Genomic DNA, 18,933 nt, shown 5'->3' on the forward strand with positions numbered 1-18,933 from the left:
GACCGGCCGCAACACTCTCAGAAGAGGATGACATTCTTTTGGAAATGGTTTTAGTTTGTTGTGCAACTATTGACCCTTTAGAACCCTTCGAGGAGTTACTGGCCCCTTTGTCACTCAGTTTTAAAGCACAAAGCAGAGGCACTACCAGCAAAAGAATGTAAACTGCTAGGCTATAGTACAGCGCAATAGCTGATTTTAATCCTAGCCTCTTTACAGTACAATGTGTCAAAGGGAAACACCTGTGCCACCAAACCTGATCCAGCCAACCTCTCTGCTCTGTCCCTCCACAGCCAGGCACCATCTATACACACAGTGCTTAAATCACTTCCTGTACGTGTGGCCGGTGTCTGACGCTGTTAGCCACGCCCCCGTGCGGAATACGGTCCCCCTTTGCTTTTCAAAGGAAAGTGCTGTCCCGCGCAAGCAGAGTCTGCAGACATGGCGGGGGGGGGGGGGGTCTGCGGTCTGACCCCCTCCCTTTTTTTTTTAAAGGCAACTGCTTTGGCATCCTGTCCCCCGAAGGGGAAAAAAACTATTTGGGGGCACAGCGTCAAAATGGTGAGTGCTCAATACAGCCCCCCAGTGGTGACACAGGCATGACAACATTATACATAGGAGAAATTCCTGAGAAAATCTCCCTTACCTTATCCTTGCAGCAGGGTTTTATCAGAGATAAAACCCCAATCTTCACCCTTCACAGTGGGCCCCGAGACCTTTTAGGAAACCTTCAGGAATCGGGGAACCTCGGGTTACCCACAATCCTGGACCTGCGACAGCACCCTGCCAGTAAAAACTTTATGGCCTTACTACCAAAAAGTACTGAATCCCAGGGCCCAGCTCTCTAAAGAGAAGCGTTCGCAAGCAAAACCTTGTTTCTTTGGACACGAGGCCCGGGTACCATTCATTTAGCCCATGAAAAGACTTCAGAATGGATCCGGTCAGTATGGCTAGCCCCACCAACGATTTCTTCCAGTGGAGCTCAGCACAGCACATCTTTACTCGTGACCAACACCTTAGACACTGGCAAAAAAAACAGAGGACTCCCAGTAATAGGAGGGGTTATATAGGGGAGTACACGTCTTGCCTTAGAGGAATGCCAGGGTCCATCACCTGTCGGTTCCCATATTAACCCACATAGTAACTTCTATGGCTCTGTGTCCCCTGATGTAAGAAAAGAAATATAAATTATTTAACAAGTACATGCATTGCAGCCTTTAAAGAGGAGTTTCACCCTCCCTGTTTTCTTTTTGCTCTTCTCCTTTTCTGTTGCTGAGATTGACTACATTGAGATACACAGAATCCATTGTTGTCCTCTTAGCAGCAGCTGCGGGGTCCCGTGCCAAGTTCATCTATTACACCATCAGTAGGCTGCACAGGCTTTTTGGGGTTCTGCCGCAGCCTACTGATGACGTGCCCCCTTTCTCCATAATTGAATGGGATGACCTGCGGGTCTCCGGGTGCCTCCTGGAAAATTAACATCAGGGGGGCGCTGATGTCAATCACCTAGGCAAATGATGGTAAACAGGGAGGCGATAGTTGTGCAGTGGAGAGTGGATGGGATTCAGTCCCTGAAATGGATGAAGATACCCTTTAAGCAACGCTACAAGCCAATGTCATAGTTTTAAAGTCACTTAGGTAAATGTTGTATAAAATAATAGCTTGGTGTGCCTGATTAATCAAGCTGCAATGGCACTTAGAGTGGTTCTAAAGGCAGAAAGTTTTTTGTATTAATGCATTCTGTGCATCAAGATAAAACACCTTCTGTGTGTAGCAGTCCCCTAATACTTACCTGAGCCCCATCTCGATCCAGAAATGTCCACGAGAACCTTGGCTGCCCGAGGCTCTCCCTCCTGATTGGCTGAGACACAGCAGCGGGCGTCTGTGGCTCCTGTTGCTGTCAATCAAAGTCATTGAGCCAAAGAGGAGAGAGGGGGCAGGGCCAAGCAGCAGCTCTGCTCGAGTACCCCCATAGCATTTTTCGAACTGTTTATTTGTATTTATTCAATGCTTTTTATTCCCTTCCTATAGGTACAACAGCAGCTGCAGTGGCCATTGTGGCTTGTATTGTTGGAATCCTGTGCATGCCTCTCATACTAATATTAGTCTATAAACAAAGAAAAGCAATGACTACCAGAAGTAAGTATCACCCTCTGAGTGATTTGAAATTTCAATACAGACTGTAAAAGTCACACTGCTATTTAATAGAGGAAATTGAAATCTAGTGTACTTGTTGATTTTTGACTATAAAAAATTATAATCTTTAACCACTTCAGCCCGGACCAATTGTCAGCCTAAGGACCAGAGGTCTTTTTACAATTTCGCACTGCACTGCTTTAACTGGTAATTGTGCGGTCATGCAATGTTGTACCCAAACGAAATTTGCGTCCTTTTCTTCCCACAAATAGAGCTTTCTTTTGATGGTATTTGATTGCCTCTGCGATATTTATTTTTTACGATATAAAAGAAAAAAAATGAAATTTAAAAAAGATATTTTCTACTCTTTGTTATAAGAAAAATCGAATGAACTAAATTTTAGTCATACATTTAGGCCAAAATGTATTCATCCACATGTCTTTAGTAAAAAAAAATGTCAATAAGCGTATATTTATTGGTTTGTGCAAAAGTTATAGCGTCTACAAACTAGAGTACATTTTCTGGAATTTACACAGCTTTTAATTTATGACTGCCTATCTCATTTCTTGAGGCGCTAAAATGGCAGGGCAGTACAACCCCCCCCCCCAAATGACCCCATTTTGGAAAGTAGACACCCCAAGGAAATTGCTGAGGGGCATGTTGAGCCCATTGAATATTTTTTTTTTGTCCCAAGTGATTGAATAATGTCACAAAAAAAAAAGTTTACAAAAAGTTGTCACTAAATGATATATTGCTCACACATGCCATAGTTATATGTGGAATTGCACCCCAAAATATATTCTGCTGCTTCTCCTGAGTACGGAGATACCACATATGTGGGACTTTTTGGGAGTCTAGCTGTGTACGGCACCCCGAAAACCAACCACTGCCTTCAGGATTTCTAAGGGTGCAAATTTTTTATTTCACTCCTCACTACCTATCACAGTTTCGAAGGCCATAAAATGCCAAAATAGCACAAAACCCCCCCAAATGACCCCATTTTGGAAAGTAGATACCCCAAGCTATTTACTGAGAGGCATGTTGAGTCCATGAAATATTTTATATTTTGCCACAAGTTGCAGGAATATTATTTATTTTTTTTATTTTTTTTTGCACAAAGTTGTCACTAAATGATATATTGCTTACACATGCTATGGGCATAAGTGAAATTACACCCCAAAATAAATTCTGCTGCTTCTCCCGAGTACGGGGATACCACATGTGGGGGACTTTTTGGGAGCCTAGCCACGTACAGGACCCTGAAAACCAAGCACCGCCTTCAGGATTTAAATATAAAATGCTACCAAAAAAAACTGTTAGTGATCGCAGGGATCAGGCCTGACTCTGTGAACGCTGCAGTTATGTGTTTAATGTTTTGTAAGTGACAGTGATCGATCAATACTGCACTTGGGTGGGCTGGGCGGAGGGGCAAAACGCAGGTGCTAGCAGGTATCTGGGCTGATCCCGCCAACAATGCATTTTTTTGGAACCCTAAACTGCTGGGGACGCTAGTATAGATCTAATCAGATCAGATATTGATCTGTTCAGATACTATACCACTACGGGAGGTGTATGCTTTGCGCGTGGGTGTTAGCGGTACTGGCACTAACCTAGCGCTGCCTGGGGCGACGCAGACCCTGACCCTAAAACCTAATTGATATCACCTGCCGGGTGATCAGGGGGTTAAACCTTTATTGGGTAATAAATGGTGGGTGCCCTGATGCTATAAAAAGCAAACTAACCAGAGTCACCCGTAACACTTATACGGTGATCACTGGTGAAAGGGTTAACTCTAGGGGCAATCAGGGGGTTAAAATCTTTATTATGTAGTATATGGGGGTACCTAACGCTATAAAAACCTGGCGGTGAGCATAAAAAATAACTAGCTACCTAGCGGCACCAGTGACACTAATGCAGCGATCAGAAAAACGATCGCTTAGTGACACTGGCAAAAGGGGGTGAAAGGGTTAACTCTAGGGGCAATCAGGGGGTTAAACCTTTATTGGGGGGTAGGGGGCTACCCTGGACCTAACACTAACTGCCCTGACAGTTTTTACTATCACAACTGATTCTAAATGCAGTGATCAGTAAATAAATGATCACTGCAATCAGTGACACTGTGACTGGGAGGGGGGCGGGGGGGCGATCGGGGGGTGATTTGTGTGCCTATGTGTACCTACATGTCAGTGTAGTGTTGGTGCACTTACTTTCTCTGTTCTCCTCGCAGTCTGGTCAAAAAGACCACCCCGAGGAGAATGACATCACTTCCTCCCTGCCTATGTTTACACTACACAGGCGGGGGAAGCTTCTCATTCGCCAGGAGTTTTTGAGAGGGGATAGCCAGAAACTCATCCCGGATCACTCCTGAAGCGAAACGGACCTTTGCAGCCAGCGGGAGGGGGTCCGATCGGACCCCCCACCCACTGGAAGGCAAGCATGTACATGTACGTGCTTGTGCCCGTCGTGCCATTGTGCCGACGTACATTGCCATGCGCGGTCCTTAAGTGGTTAAAGTACCTGCAAGTTAAAGTTTTCTGGTTACTCAATAAAACTGTCTCACAGAAGACACATTCTGCTAGGGAAAGCAAATAAAGCAGCTTAGTCTATGAACTGTATGTAGAATAAGTAAGTGCTTTGACCCAATCATGTTTGGCATTGACCCAATCATGTTTGGTAAATGCCAGGCCAAAGCATTAATCGTTTACGAAAACGGTCTATAGACTAAGATGTTGTATCTGCTTTGTTAGCACAATGCTTCCATGGTGAGATAACAGAGCTGATGGCCATCACCTTTATGGTAACGATAGCTTCTTATACACACAAGCAAGCAACATTGACTTTTAGAAGTCACCTCCATGTGCACCGTGCGATAGACCTGAAAAAGAAAGCAACTCAAGAATGTTACAGCTGTTGTTGCTTTGCTACTTGTTTATCTTTGCATTAGTACTTTATCACTAAAACTGGAAGTGTTAACCTTATATAATATAAAGAATACGATCCTTTATATAATCTTAAATTATAACTATAGGCGTTTTTTTTTTACATTTTGGATAGCGTAAGAGAGGGTTACAACCCCTATTACCTTTTGTTTTGCTATCTGTGTCCTATTGGGACATTTACCTTTACTTCCTGTCCCATAACCAAAAAGGAAGTGAGAGGAAATCCCTGCAAATTAAGGAAATCCATCAGTTCCCCATTTGAAGACTTTCCGTATATTACTGTTCTGGGAACAACCCAAAATTTGTGATTTTCTTTTACTTTCAATTTTGATGATAACAGTAAACATGAAACATAGGGGTTAATTTACTAAAAGGTAAAAAAGGTTGCCCCAGAGCTTAGTAAATTAGCAGAAGCTCTGCTGACTTCCACCATCCAATCATGTTCAAGCAAAATTCAGTTTTTTATTTTCCTTGTATTGTGATTGGGTATCAACTAAGCTCTGGTGCACCTGCACTTGCAGACTGCACAGTAATTTGGCCTTTAGTAAATCAACCCCATAGAGGAGGGTGAATATCCCCAATGGGGGCACAAAACGGCAATAAAAACCGGCAGGTGTTCTAATCCATCTCCCCTATGTCCAAAAAAAACAAAAACTTGCCTTTAATGTGCACCAGTAGAATTTGTTTGAAATTTCCATTTCCTAATCTTTTGCATTTCTAATGGTTAGTGGGGTCAAATTGATATTTGTTTTCGACCGTAGTGACAAGATGATTAGAAGGAGCTCAAGCAAATGAAATTCTGTGAATGTTGTTTTTATTCGGGAAAAACCGTACATGCTGTAATGAGACCTGAATATATATATAACAAAATCAAACATAAAAAATGATGTGATTGTGAAAAAACGAAATGTGAATATACAAATAATGTGACATAGAAACTGTGAGTACTGAAAAATATAAATAACTAAAAAGTGAGTCCCAAAGAGAAAGTCCACATATATTAAATGGTGCACCAATGTTGAGGTAGGTATTCCTCACAGGGAAATCAAGGAGTCCACAGATCAGGAGAGACCAAGAGTATCGACTTGTCTGAAGTAATTTAAAAATATAGGTAGAATACTCTTACCAAAGAAGATGGACTCATCAGTCTTACGACAGTTGAAGACATATTTTGTCGAAACGCGTTGGGCTTGCATCTGGCACCCCACATTGCTTTTATTTCGAATATTTTTTCTGTGATCACATGTCATAATTTCTGTTTATTTTTATGACTTTTTAAATAAAACCCAATGGTTACTCTCTGACCTGCACCATTTGGAGCTTTCTTTTTCTTTTACTATTTTTGTGGACCCCCTTCCCCATTTGGGGTCGGAACCCGAAATGCGATACATTCGATCCTGGTATTCTGAGAGACGCTTCGAGAGACGTTCACCATGGTCTTATAACATCTGAAGCCTCGCCAGCATCCATTTGGACCACCCTCAACTCATCATTTGGTTCCATGTTTGGACCCCAAGCGCTGTTGACTCAACTGTCGTAAGACTGATGAGTCCATCTTCTTTGGTAAGAGTATTCTACCTATATTTTTAAATTACTTCAGACAAGTCGATACTCTTGGTCTCTCCTGATCTGTGGACTCCTTGATTTCCCTGTGATGAATACCTACCTCAACATTGGTGCACCACTTAATATATGTGGACTTTCTCTTTGGGACTCACTTTTTAGTTATTTATATTTTTCAGTACTCACAGTTTCTATGTCACATTATTTGTATATTCACATTTTGTTTTTTCACAATCACATAATTTTTTATGTTTGATTTTGTTATTCAGCGCCACACTATTTGCTATTTTATATTTATTGAACTTTGTTTGTTTGAAGTGTCGGCAGCCGTTTTGAAGCCTTTTTTGGTGTTTGTTTGGCATAGCGCAGTGTTGTCCTCTTTGAATATTGTAATGAGACCTGTTTAATATGTCCGGGATTCCATTCAAACAGCAGCTCTGGACAAAAGTTTTAATTGCTTGACTCCATGATTGCGAGAGAGAATGTTCTGACTAATGGATTTTGTACAAATGTTTGAACAAAAATCTAACTGCGGCTGAACAGCTCTGTACAACTAAAGCTTATAATACACAAACATATATTATTATAGTGGGCAGGGCAATAAAAGGGTCCAAGAAAGGGACATTATTAAATCTGACTCCTATCAAAGAAGGAACAGTACTGTGGAATGTACTTACACAGGTGAAAACCATAATTAAGCATGTATTTTACAGTCAGAATCCAAGTCTATGTAGAAAGAAATGAATACTAAAACTGTTATTTTTATGTACAATTCGTGGAGTGCAAATAAGATATAAACACAAGTAAAGAATAGCAGTGCCCTAGGTGTTCGGCTGTTGAAAGGTGTACTTTCATCATTTGTAATTTTTCAAGCAAAATGAAAAACAACATCTTAAATTTCATTTATTATTTTAGGAGCCCAGGAGTTGGTGAGAATGGACAGGTATGCATTCTTTGTGTTGTAAATGCTCTAAGTTTCTTTCTAAGTCTCTCCAAGTCTGTCTGCTCAAAGAGTCATTCCACAAAAGTAACAAAAAGACATTTTTTTGGTTTTTATAAACCTTAAAAGAATCATATTTTGAATTGTCAGACGTGGCACAGCTTGTACTGCTATGATGCTGCTTTTTCTGTGCACAAAAGTGTAGCACTAATGTGGACAGATAAACAGTGCAAAAAATTGTGACACAATCGAGTTACAATCTACAACAAAAACATGCATAAATAAATTGTAAAATCACAATATACAAATAATGTGAAAATAATATGTAGACCAACCATCCATACAATAGTTGGGTAAATATTATAGTTTAAACACTTAAATCTTCAGGAGAAGAATCCAGCAAAAAGTGTCATCCGATTTTCTAGATGCCATTTTATGAAATGAAAGAAGAAAGTTTGACTTGAACCAGGAAGATGCCTATAGCCAACTTTATTTAAAAAGAATTAAAAACACCCACATGATATTATGAATAAAAGAGCATTTTGTATACCAAAAAAGAATCCTGCTCCATACAATCATTAGTACCAGCCAGTAACCAAGATGGTGTCCATGTGTCCTGAGCTCATCCCTAAATGTTCCTTTATACGTGACATTGTCAAAGGCAAAAAAAGAAAAATGCCCAGAGCTAGCACAACCTATACTGCTATGGCACTGCTTTTTCTACACAGTCCTAAGCATGCAGTGGTAGGAGATATGGAACAACCATGAGAATATTCTGCAAATTGACTGTCATTCTCTATGGCTATTCCTTTTGTTAAGCTTGTTATATGCGCAAGGCTGTTTGGAAAAAATCAGAACAGGTATGCACCTGTCCTTTAACTGCTGCAAAATAAAGGTACCTATAGACATAAATGGAATAGATTCCATTATATTATATGCTATAGATTGGCTAGACACAGGGGAGATATCGATTAGAGGTTTTTTTTCGGCTTGTTGGCCTTGGGTGTGGCCAAGCCAGGTGCTCAGAACAGCCAATTATCATGTTATGTTTATGTGACATTTTTTAAGAGATCATTGCAAAAAGCAAAATGATAGCATGCAAAGCCCAGTTCAGGTAAAGTGGTCTTAAGCCCTAAAAGAGACATGTAATTATTAGCAGGTTCCCACCCTTCAATGTGGTGGCTAAATGTGAGACTTTTCCCTTTATTTTGACCTGGTGACTAGTAACTAGTGACACACAGCTCTAAAGTAATCCTAGTGAACGCCTTTAGGATGAGATGGAACACTGATTGAAAACCAGACCTTTTAGTCCAACATCAGTACCTGACATCCCAAAATGCACCTTTGCCACACATTTTCAAAGACATTCCAAATCGTGTGGAACATTTTCCCAGAAGAGTGGAGTCAGGGGTCAACTACATATTAATGCCCATGATTTTGGAATATTTCAGCAAGCACATATAGGTGTGATGGACAAGTGTCCACAAATGTTTACACATACTGTATATTAATGGTGTTGCCTTAAAAACAAAAGTTATTTTATTCGTCTTTCAAAGTTTTTATGAGCAATATTACATACAGTAATACTTAACTGCAATGCTTTTTTGTATCCACATTGTTGGCTTCATATACAAGCCTTTAGACACAGCGCGCACATAAATATAAATACAAATACATTGACATCTAAGCAGAATGTGCACCACTTCAGGTCAAATAAATTGATCTTATTGCTATAGATGAAAACAATATTCATTATGTATTCTTTCAGTGAAGCACAAGGTATTGAAAATCCTGTCTTTGAAGATCCCCCTGCTGCAAACCCTGAACAGAGGCCCCGGCTTATTTTCATGTCTAGCCGCCAGCAGTCAGACTCAGGTCGCCATCTGCTTTCTGAACCCAACACTCCCCTCTCTCCCCCTGGACCAAATGATGTCTTCTTCCCATCTCTTGGTAAGTTTGCCAAAGAAAAACTTTATTTCACTACCTGGTCAAATAAAAGTACTCTTGTGTTCAAACATTATGAAAACTTCTTAAGCTTTTATTGTACTTATCACCTGTACATTTCAATGGAGAATTGTTTACAAGGTTCCAGTCTGTGTTGAAGGAGTGCTTACAGTGGCCATTGTGTGAACAAACTACTTAAATACAATGTAACACTATTGTTACAATGTGTTTTGTCATGGCACTAAGTTGCAGATCAAAACTTTCCTTCAAATAGAGCATATTCCCAATCAACCCATCATTGACCTTTGACTTAATCCCTATTGCCCCTAATGAACTACCTTTCCTCCTAAGTTTCTTGTTTTTTGATGATTTTTTATTTTACCATTCATAGTAAAATTGTTTTACATTTTCATGTAAACTAACATATATAAAACATTTCAAAGGACACCTTTAATGATTTGTAAATATCTATCCCATCCTTAGTAGCAGAAACGTAATTATATGTTATTATATTTATGATAATGTATTTTATTGTCTTGTTGTCATAAGTAATGACAAAGCCATTGTCAGAACAATAAGCGCAGTTGGACAGTCAGCTTTCTTTCTAATTTTTCTGCTCAAAAGCTCCTCTTCTGAACACATTGGTGATGGTTTTTGTTTTCCAACTTAAACGCTCCTCTTCTAATATGCTTGTAAACGCAAACGTGTGCACGAACACTTAAGCTAGCATGGAGTTGCATTTACAGGCAGAAAAAAAGGCAAACATCTGTAAAAGCAGCATTTTTTTAAACAACTTTTTTTATTGAAAAAAACTGATTTTTTTAAGCCTTGATTGCATGAGACCTAAAAGTCATATTCTGTGTAGCTAAATTGGCCAGGGGCACAACGATGGTATAGTTTGTGGGCTAGCTTTGCAGCACCACACTGCATCATCTTAGAAGGTTAAATAAAAAAAATAAAAACTTTAATTTTAGACATGCCAGTTATTGTAGTGTTTTTTTTTTTGTTTCTGGAATGCCAATCACTTATTCAATAGTAGGGGCAAATTTGTGGTGCTTTGGTGAGCAATGTTTACTGCACATTATTGAAGCAACATGCCAGTAGCAAAGAGTAGGTCCAAGAACAGATGGTAAGCAACAAGTGAATGATCCACATTAAGCCATGTGAGCCTAAAAAAATGCCCTTGCAATATAAAATCAAAACCAATGTACTCCCAAAGAAATGGAAACTCCAAAATACAACCCATGAAACAAAAACCAACTCTTTTTCTTTTTAAAGAAAAAACTTGCAGCAGAAATAGAAAAAAAGCAGTTTGGTAAGGAGCAGATAAAGTCAATGACCAATTACCTAAACTCAACCAAAAAAAATAAATCAAATTCAAGCTCCTGAAAATAACAAACATGATTAATAAAAAATAGGAAAGGAGCAAAGGGAGCAATAACCCAAAGTGTTAGCAATCAGATGTAAAAAAAAAAAAATCCCAACTCATTCTAATGTCTCCCTTTGCAGTTTGTCATCTCCCTCCCTTGACATGTGGCTGCTCTGAGCCCCTCCTTTTATATTGAGACTTATCCATGAGCTACTTTAATGGGCTTCCTAAACCTGCTGGCCATCATGCATTATGATTTAAAAAAAATAAAAATAAAACAATCATCTGGGCAAATCCATAATCCAAATTTATCCATAGTCAAAATCTCAAATATTAGTTTGGAGTGGATTGACCATTTTAAGTTTTTCAAGTATTTAAGGGTTACTTAAGGGTTACTTAAGTTCATCACCTTCATATTCCCATCGCAAAGATTCCTGGATGTGCTCTCGGATCTGGGTGCTGCAGCAACAACCAGCTGGATACTGGTTCAAGCCACAGTGAAGATATTTGCCAGCACACCATGGAACGATACAAATAGCGTCCAAACGGGTGATTTGTTGCATGATCACATCACAAGGATAGTGCAACATTTCAGAGCCGCACAGCACCGCTTCGTCAGGCATGCCTGACGAAGGGGTCATGCGCAGCTCCGAAATGTTGCACTATCCTTGTGATGTGATCATGCAACAAATCACCCGTTTGGACTCTATTTGTGTCATTCTATGGTGTGCTGGCAAATATCTTCACTGGAGGAGAGGATGATCATGCCTCTCTCCTGGCCTTATTTTTATTGCTATTCCTCCATTCAGAAGAATAGTGTTTTGAATTCCCAAAGACAGTGGAGCGCTAAGCATATTTGTAAAGCACATCGCTGTACTTTATAAATATGCAACATATATATATATGTATGTTATTTGAAGCAGCTGTATGGATGTGGTAAAGCTGATGCTTTATAGATGTTTCCTTTAGTGCCACAGATAAATGACGTTCCTTCACCTTTGTTACGTCCTTACTTCTTTATATTGTACACATTGGAACAGGTTGTGCCTGAAAGTATAATTTCAGGAAGCAAGCTACGGGTTATTAAATTAAATTTAGAATTTTAATTAAAAAAAAAATCATTTAATTCACCGGCTTTGAATTGATATTTCTCCTGAACAGTTTTTTTTTTTTACTAACGAGACTGATGATAATACCAGAAAAAGTAGTTTACATGAACAATGGACTCCTACATAGTACATGAAAGACAAGAAACTTGAAAGTGTTCTGAATGACTCCAGAAAGCCTCCAAGGGCAGCTGTGAATTCAACTAAAAATGTCACCATTGTGTTTTTTTTCAGCCAGGTACATTTGATGATGTTCTCAAGAGGTCCATGTTTTAGGACAGTTGCCACATTGTTTTTAAATGTCTTTAGTTTACGGCCATCATGAAAGAACTAAATCAAGCTTTGTTTTTATCTGTGCAGAGCCAGTGCCAGATTCTCCAGATCCCGTGTAAATGAAGATTTAGGAGCACGACTGAAGGTTTGAAGAGAAAAGCAATATCTGGAAGATTTATCTAAAGCCTAAAAACTGTGCCGTCTGTGGCAGAACAACATTCAGGCAGGAAAAAAGAAAACTTTGTGAAAGGATTAGCAAAACTGGACTGACAATCCTGAATACAATTCCTGTGCAAATAGAGACTTGGATGAAGTCATAAACTGTATGCACTGTTTAATAATGTCATATATTGACTGGTGTCAACTAATGTAACTCCGAATGTAACATCAGGCTCTCTTTTCACAATTATGTTTGCATTTAAAGAGCATGAATACAACGGTACAGAGTACGTCTCTGGGCTGTAGAATGTATATAGCATCAAGTACTACAACATTTAGTCTGCTTGAGAAAATCTCCCATTTCTGTTCTTTAAAGCTGAACTGCAGGCAGCTATAAAAGATGCACAAAAATGCAGCTCTGAAATCATTAGCATGTCATTTAATGTGTTTTTAAATGCAAGCAACATGGGTACCCGAGTTTGACTTGGGTATCCATTTCTTACATTCTATTGTACAGCCTGTACAGCACAAATCTGGTAGGGGGGTGAGGAAGCAGCACAAGAGCAAGTCTGTGTACTGCAGAACAAAAAGCAAGCTGATAGTAGGAGACAGCAGAGTGATGAGCTCATCAACATGCTTCTTCTCCTTTCATTGACCAGTTACAGAGTGGAGGGAGGGTAAGGTATAGTGAAAAACCAGCAGATATCAGATTCCCTCACCTGCTAAACAGAACTGTGCTAGAAGGAGAGAAATAGAAAACTTTAGTTAGGTAAAACTATTCTTGTTTCATCTGTGTATATATCGGTTTGCCTGAAGTTCAGGCTGAATTAAAGTGTTACTAAACCCACAACAGTAAAATAAGTCTGTATATGCAGTAAATTATGCTTGGTATACTCACTGTGGAAACTAAGGGGTTAATCCACTGCATTGTGTAAAAAGACTGTCTGTCTGATACTGTCTTCTCTGATCCCCCCTTCTTCAACTGTCCCCAATCAATCTCCTGATAGAACAGAGCCTTGGGGGCAAGCTCCACGTGCCCAGTTTAGTGTGTATTGCTAGAGAGTTTTTTTTTTCTTCTTGGGAGAGTGCATGTGATCAGCACAGGGCCAATCAACAAGTCCAAACAGAGGGTCAGGGGTCATGCAGCCTCATAGGACAGTCAGGGGAGAATGAGAACTCCTCTTACAAGCTTTAACTAAACACTGATAGAAGTCACAAGACTGTTCTAATTGCAGATGAGAAAAGGTATTTAGCAGTGTATATTTACTAAAACCGTTGCATTTCCATGTTCTGTGTACTGTGGGAGACCAGATATAGTAAACACCGGGTCCTGGGTTTGTAATACTTTAAGGTTAAGGGGCATACACAGAGCTAAAGGCTTGACTTGCCTATACACAGGATATGACATAGGCATCCTGTAGGTCTGGATGTGCCAGTGCTGTTTGCTTTTTTTCGATTACCGTTTCAATAATTTTGCACCTGAATTTGTCCCATAAATTGGACATCTCTGTGCCTAGATGTGATCATCTACATTATTTATACAGAACCATTTTCACCAGGAAAAGTAATTAAACTAAAACTACTAATTTGAATAAAAAAGCTGTCATACATTTTATCACAGGTGCCTTGAATACTCTCTAGTCCATCATATTGTAAAGATGGTAGCATATTTATTGGAAGAACCAAAAGTGCCAAAACAAATCTAGAGCTTGCCACTCAAAAGGTGTACTTTATCATTTTTATTTTGAAATATGTTCAACCTATAATGTACACGATGTACATGAGCATTATTAAAAGTATAAAAAAAAGTCCCTTAAAAGTTGTGTTGTGTAGCGTGACATTAAGAATTTTCTTTCTATAAGATAACCCTAAATAAACCCATCTACTAAATGCTATGGATTATCTATTTATAATTATATCTGCTCCTAATCAGTCCAAACCCTAACCTCACCCTCTGTATGATAGGAACCTTAGTTGGAAAGTTTTTTATTTTTATTTTCTGTTTTTTTTTTAACTGAAAGGAGTTGAACAGGACTTTCCATATTCTCCTTAGAATACTGCACTCAAAGCTGTTTCTCTATGTTCTCCAACTATATATTCGTTGCTTCTGTCAACCTTAGAGTTTGCTATCCCCCTTTTCCCTCCCCCTCTTTACCTGCATCAAAGATTTTCCTTTTACATTATGTGGCCAAAATGCTAGCCTTATTTTCAGCAATAATAAATGAATAATATAAATACATAATAGACGACCGTGTGCATTTGTACTAGCCCATATATTCCTTTTTTGGGGAAAAAGGAGGATTACCAATGTGGGACCACTTAGAGATATGCTAAAGCATGCCAAATTCCATACAGCATGGAACATTTAAAATAAACATGTAAATCTACTTTGAAATGTATTGATTACAGCATTCAGTGGTTTCTATTGATAGTGCCCACTCAGATAGATGCAAAGTACATTTCTTTTTGAAAGCAATAATTTCTTGTCATTTCTATGCAATCTCAATGGATTACAACATTTGGAGCTTCCCTTTGCACTTGTACATGCAGAAGATGAAGTGGGTAAAGAAGAAGTGATTCTTTCATCTCTTTCTTCCTGTCAGTTACAACATTATTAACCCATTATACACGTAATGGTGTCCACTAAAAGACTAGAGGCTGTTCAATTTGAAAAGCGAAAGCAGATCTAATAATAAGAAAAATTGTATAGCACTTTTATGCATTGGGACTTAAAGCACCTATCAAGTTGGTGTTCTTTGAAGAGAAGGAATTGTTAGGTGTTGCTATAAGCTTTGGGTGAATAGACATGTCTGGTTTCTGCTTTTAAAAAACACCCAGAGGGTATTTCCTGGACAATAAAGGCAGTGAGTTCCATATTGAGGTTGTTGCATGATAGAATGTACAAGGTCCAAAAGATTTGAAGGTGATTTGAGGACAAGCCATTTCCTTTCACTGTAAAGTAGAGGAAATATGTGTAACCACAAGTGTAGTCAGTGATGCTAGGACTTTATAAGTAGATAGGCCAATTTTAAATAATCCTTTCCAAATAAGTGGAAGGTATTTTTTAAGATTGGCCTACCTACTTATAAAGGGAGCAAATAATTGGGTGATGTGTCAGTGACAGGATTGGTGGGTGAGTAGCCTGGCTGCTGCATTCTGCATCAGCTGCAAACAATGTAGTTCTTTCTCAGGGAGACCCTCGTAGATTTGCAGTAATGCAATCTAGATGATACAAAGTGTGGATTAATTGGCATATCCTCTCCTGGAATTGGGTGTTTGACTCTGGTAATGTTCCTAAAATGGTGAAATGGACCTGACAGCAGCTAATTGTTCAAGCTGTGCACATGGTTTGAAAACATAAGTATTGTATTCCCAAGGTTTAAACCAACTGTGTGTGTTTGCTGCCTCTTTGAGTTTAGCTCCTGCCGTCCATTTACAAGCATTTCTGTCTTGCCTGGGTTCATTTTCAGCCAGTTACCCACTCCTGCACATCAGAAGGACATCCCTTGATGTTGGTTACAGGGTCACAAGTGTCTGGTTTGAAAGACAGGTAGAATTGTGTGTCATCTGCATGGTAGTTAAAAAACATAGTGTTGGATGGTGTTTCCTAGTGATATTATTTATATGGAAAATAACATTGGTGTCAGAATGGAGCCCTGTGGAACCCCGTAATGTAATGAAAGTGAAGAGTATGGGCATTTTCCTGCCATGATGCCTGTGATCTCCCTGAAGAAATCGATCTGAGCCAGCTGCGCACTGTACCCTGTAGACCACAGACTAAGTTGTTATAGTCCATGGTGTCAAATAGAGCGGAGAGATCAAGGAGGATAAGGATGGAGCAATGTCTCCCTTATCTCTCTCCATCAATAGGTGGACTGGAACTGTTTCTTTACTTTTTTTTTCTTTACTTTTTTTTTTTCATGTGAAACCAGTTTAAAATATGTCAAAGATTTTATTGTTTGACAGCCAGCCTGTTAGTGACTATCTTTTCAATCACTTTTCCTAATCTCTGGATCCAAGAAAGCCTTTTTTTCTTTTTAGCAAAAGCCTGGTAATGGGGTTTCTAAGTTGGTGTGAGAAAACCCTTGTATCAAGGGAGCACTATGAAATTTGGATAATTCACGCCAATAGTGCACCTATTGGACTTGGATCAAGGGTACATGCAGGTGGGCGAAGCATTTTTATGATTATTATTCTATCAAATGATGTCCAAAGACTTGTTGACTGTACTACTGGGCCCTGGGAGGGCTATTGACTTTTCAGTCTTAAAAACATTTTATACTTGTTTTCATGTTTTAACAAGGTTTTAGGGTAGTCGTATTCCCTGGGCTGTTTGTTTGCCTTACCGTGTAATGAGGGGCTCACATGTTATAACTGCAGTTTGTGGTTTCATGGTGATTAATTCCCCTATGTCCATGTATCTACAGCTAGCTTGTCTATATTCATCAAAGAGACAAGATAACCTCCTGTTCCATTTAACAAAGCAATCTTGGGCAGTCTGCAGTCAGTGCGAGTCATAATGCTTGACCCTGTGGTCAGTAGATAAGTAACTTTTAAAGCTCATTTCCCAGAGAGCTGCACACCTACATATTAAACAAGTGAGTTATATCATAGAGGAAAGGTCTAAGGTTAAGGGGTGACAGCAGTGGAACATAATTGGGAGACAGTTGTCAACACAACATAACTTGTTAAAGTGGTTGTAAACCCACTTTGAAAAAAAAAAAAAACTAACACCTGCAAGACAAAAGGCATAACGAGTTAGTACGTATAGCATACTAGCTCATTATGCAATACCCACCTGAGATCGAAGCCCTCACTTCGGTGCCCGTACACAGCACCGGCCGGCAACATCACTCCTGGGGCTTACTTTTGAGTATCACGGCTCCAGCGCTGTGATTGGCCGGAGCCTGCGATGACGTCACTCCCACCGGTTGCTTCAGTGCACATGTGCCGATGATGTCTGCACATGCAAATACATAGGATATCTCCTAAACCATGCAGGTTTAGGAGATATCCTGGGTATCTACAGGCAAGTCTTATTTGCAACCATTTTGCAGCTTATATGATATTTTAGGGGTTGAATTTTAGATCGAATTAAATGTTTACTTATATTAGAGAATACGGTTAAGCTGGTCTCACTTCTTATATCTAATCTCGTGCAAGGGAAATTAGAAAACATTGTTATCAGGTGGGTTTAAATAAAAGTTAACATAACTTTAACTAAATGAACTGTCGCTTTCCAAAGTGAACTTTAAGTTTGCAAAGTGGAGATTCTCTGCTCCTTTGGTAAACAGTTAGGATAATGCCGATTTTACTACATTCAGTACTGGGACAAGACAGTAGGAACCAACACCTTCCACCATCAAAAAGAATTCTAAAACTGGAGAAACATAATCAACCTCCCTTTGTTCACAGGATAGATCCTCTGCATACAGGGCCAAAATTATTATTTTGTCTGCAGATGAGGCAAAAGAGGTTGAAATTCTTATACTTAGTATGAGAACAAAGCTTAACAAGCAGTGAAAATATAAAGATCTATTATATTAATAATACATTGTTTGTTAGAGCTGGTGATTAAAGAAGGAAACATTTTTTGGGGGTATTTTGGGGTAAAAAAAATATCAAAGGCCCCCCATCTAAAGAAAAAAAATGTTTTTCTAATATGCAGACTTTGCAGGTACTACAGGAGGCAACCTTTTTTTTTTCTATACAAACATTTATTATTCACAAAAACTTAAAAGATATATGAATCCAACATGATCCTACAATGTCACACCATCTATCTAGCTATCTATATAATATATATATATATATATATATATATATATATATATATATACACACACACACACACACACACACACACACACACACACACACACACACACACACTATCTTGTCAAAAGTATTGTGCCACCTGCCTTTACACGCACATGAACTTTAATGGCATCCCAGTCTTAGTCGGTAGGGTTCAATAGTGAGTTGGCCCACCCTTTGCAGCTATAACAGCTTCAACTTTTCTGGGAAGGCTTTCCACAAGGTTTAGGAGTGTATCTATGGGAATGGTTTGACCATTCTTCCAGAAGCGATCATCCCAATGATGTTCTATCGGGTTGAGGTCCCCTTGGCTAGTCAAGTTCCTCCACCCCAAACTCGCTCATTTATGGTTTTATGGACCTTGCTTTGTGCACTGGTCCAAATCATTTGGTTGGGGGGGGGGGGGAGGGATTGTGGTGTGGGGTTGTTTTTCATGGGTTGGGCTTGGCCCCTTAGTTCCAGTGAATGGAACTCTAAAGGCATCAGCATACCAAGGCATTTTGGACAATTTCATACTCCCAACTTTGTGGGAACAAACAGTTTGGGGATGGCCCCTTCCTGGTCAAATATGACTGCACACCAGTGCACAAAGCAAGGTCCATAAAAACCTGGATGAGCGAGTTTGGGGTGGAGGAACTTGACTGGCCTGCACAGAGTCCTGACCTCAACCCGATACACAACTTTTGGGAT

At 39.4% G+C, this 18,933-nt stretch overlaps 2 protein-coding genes across 3 annotated transcripts in view; one reads left to right on the plus strand and one right to left on the minus strand.

Moving 5' to 3' along the window:
* VSIR (V-set immunoregulatory receptor) overlaps positions 1-14,668 on the plus strand; it is a 91,582-nt gene extending 76,914 nt beyond the window's left edge. The window contains exons 4-7 of the mRNA XM_077454572.1: positions 2,029-2,136; positions 7,551-7,578; positions 9,344-9,525; positions 12,355-14,668. Of these exons, the coding sequence (XP_077310698.1) occupies positions 2,029-2,136; positions 7,551-7,578; positions 9,344-9,525; positions 12,355-12,386 (350 nt within the window). The 3' untranslated portion in view covers positions 12,387-14,668. The remainder of the gene's footprint in view (positions 1-2,028; positions 2,137-7,550; positions 7,579-9,343; positions 9,526-12,354) is intronic.
* The window catches only part of CDH23 (cadherin related 23), a 1,769,196-nt gene that overhangs the window by 256,369 nt on the left and 1,493,894 nt on the right, over positions 1-18,933 (minus strand). The gene's annotated exons all lie outside the window — the stretch shown is intronic.

Source organism: Lithobates pipiens, unplaced genomic scaffold (assembly GCF_037356315.1).
Source record: "Lithobates pipiens isolate NorthernLeopardFrog02 unplaced genomic scaffold, aLitPip1_a1.2 Scaffold_25, whole genome shotgun sequence".
Lineage (NCBI taxonomy): Eukaryota > Metazoa > Chordata > Amphibia > Anura > Ranidae > Lithobates > Lithobates pipiens.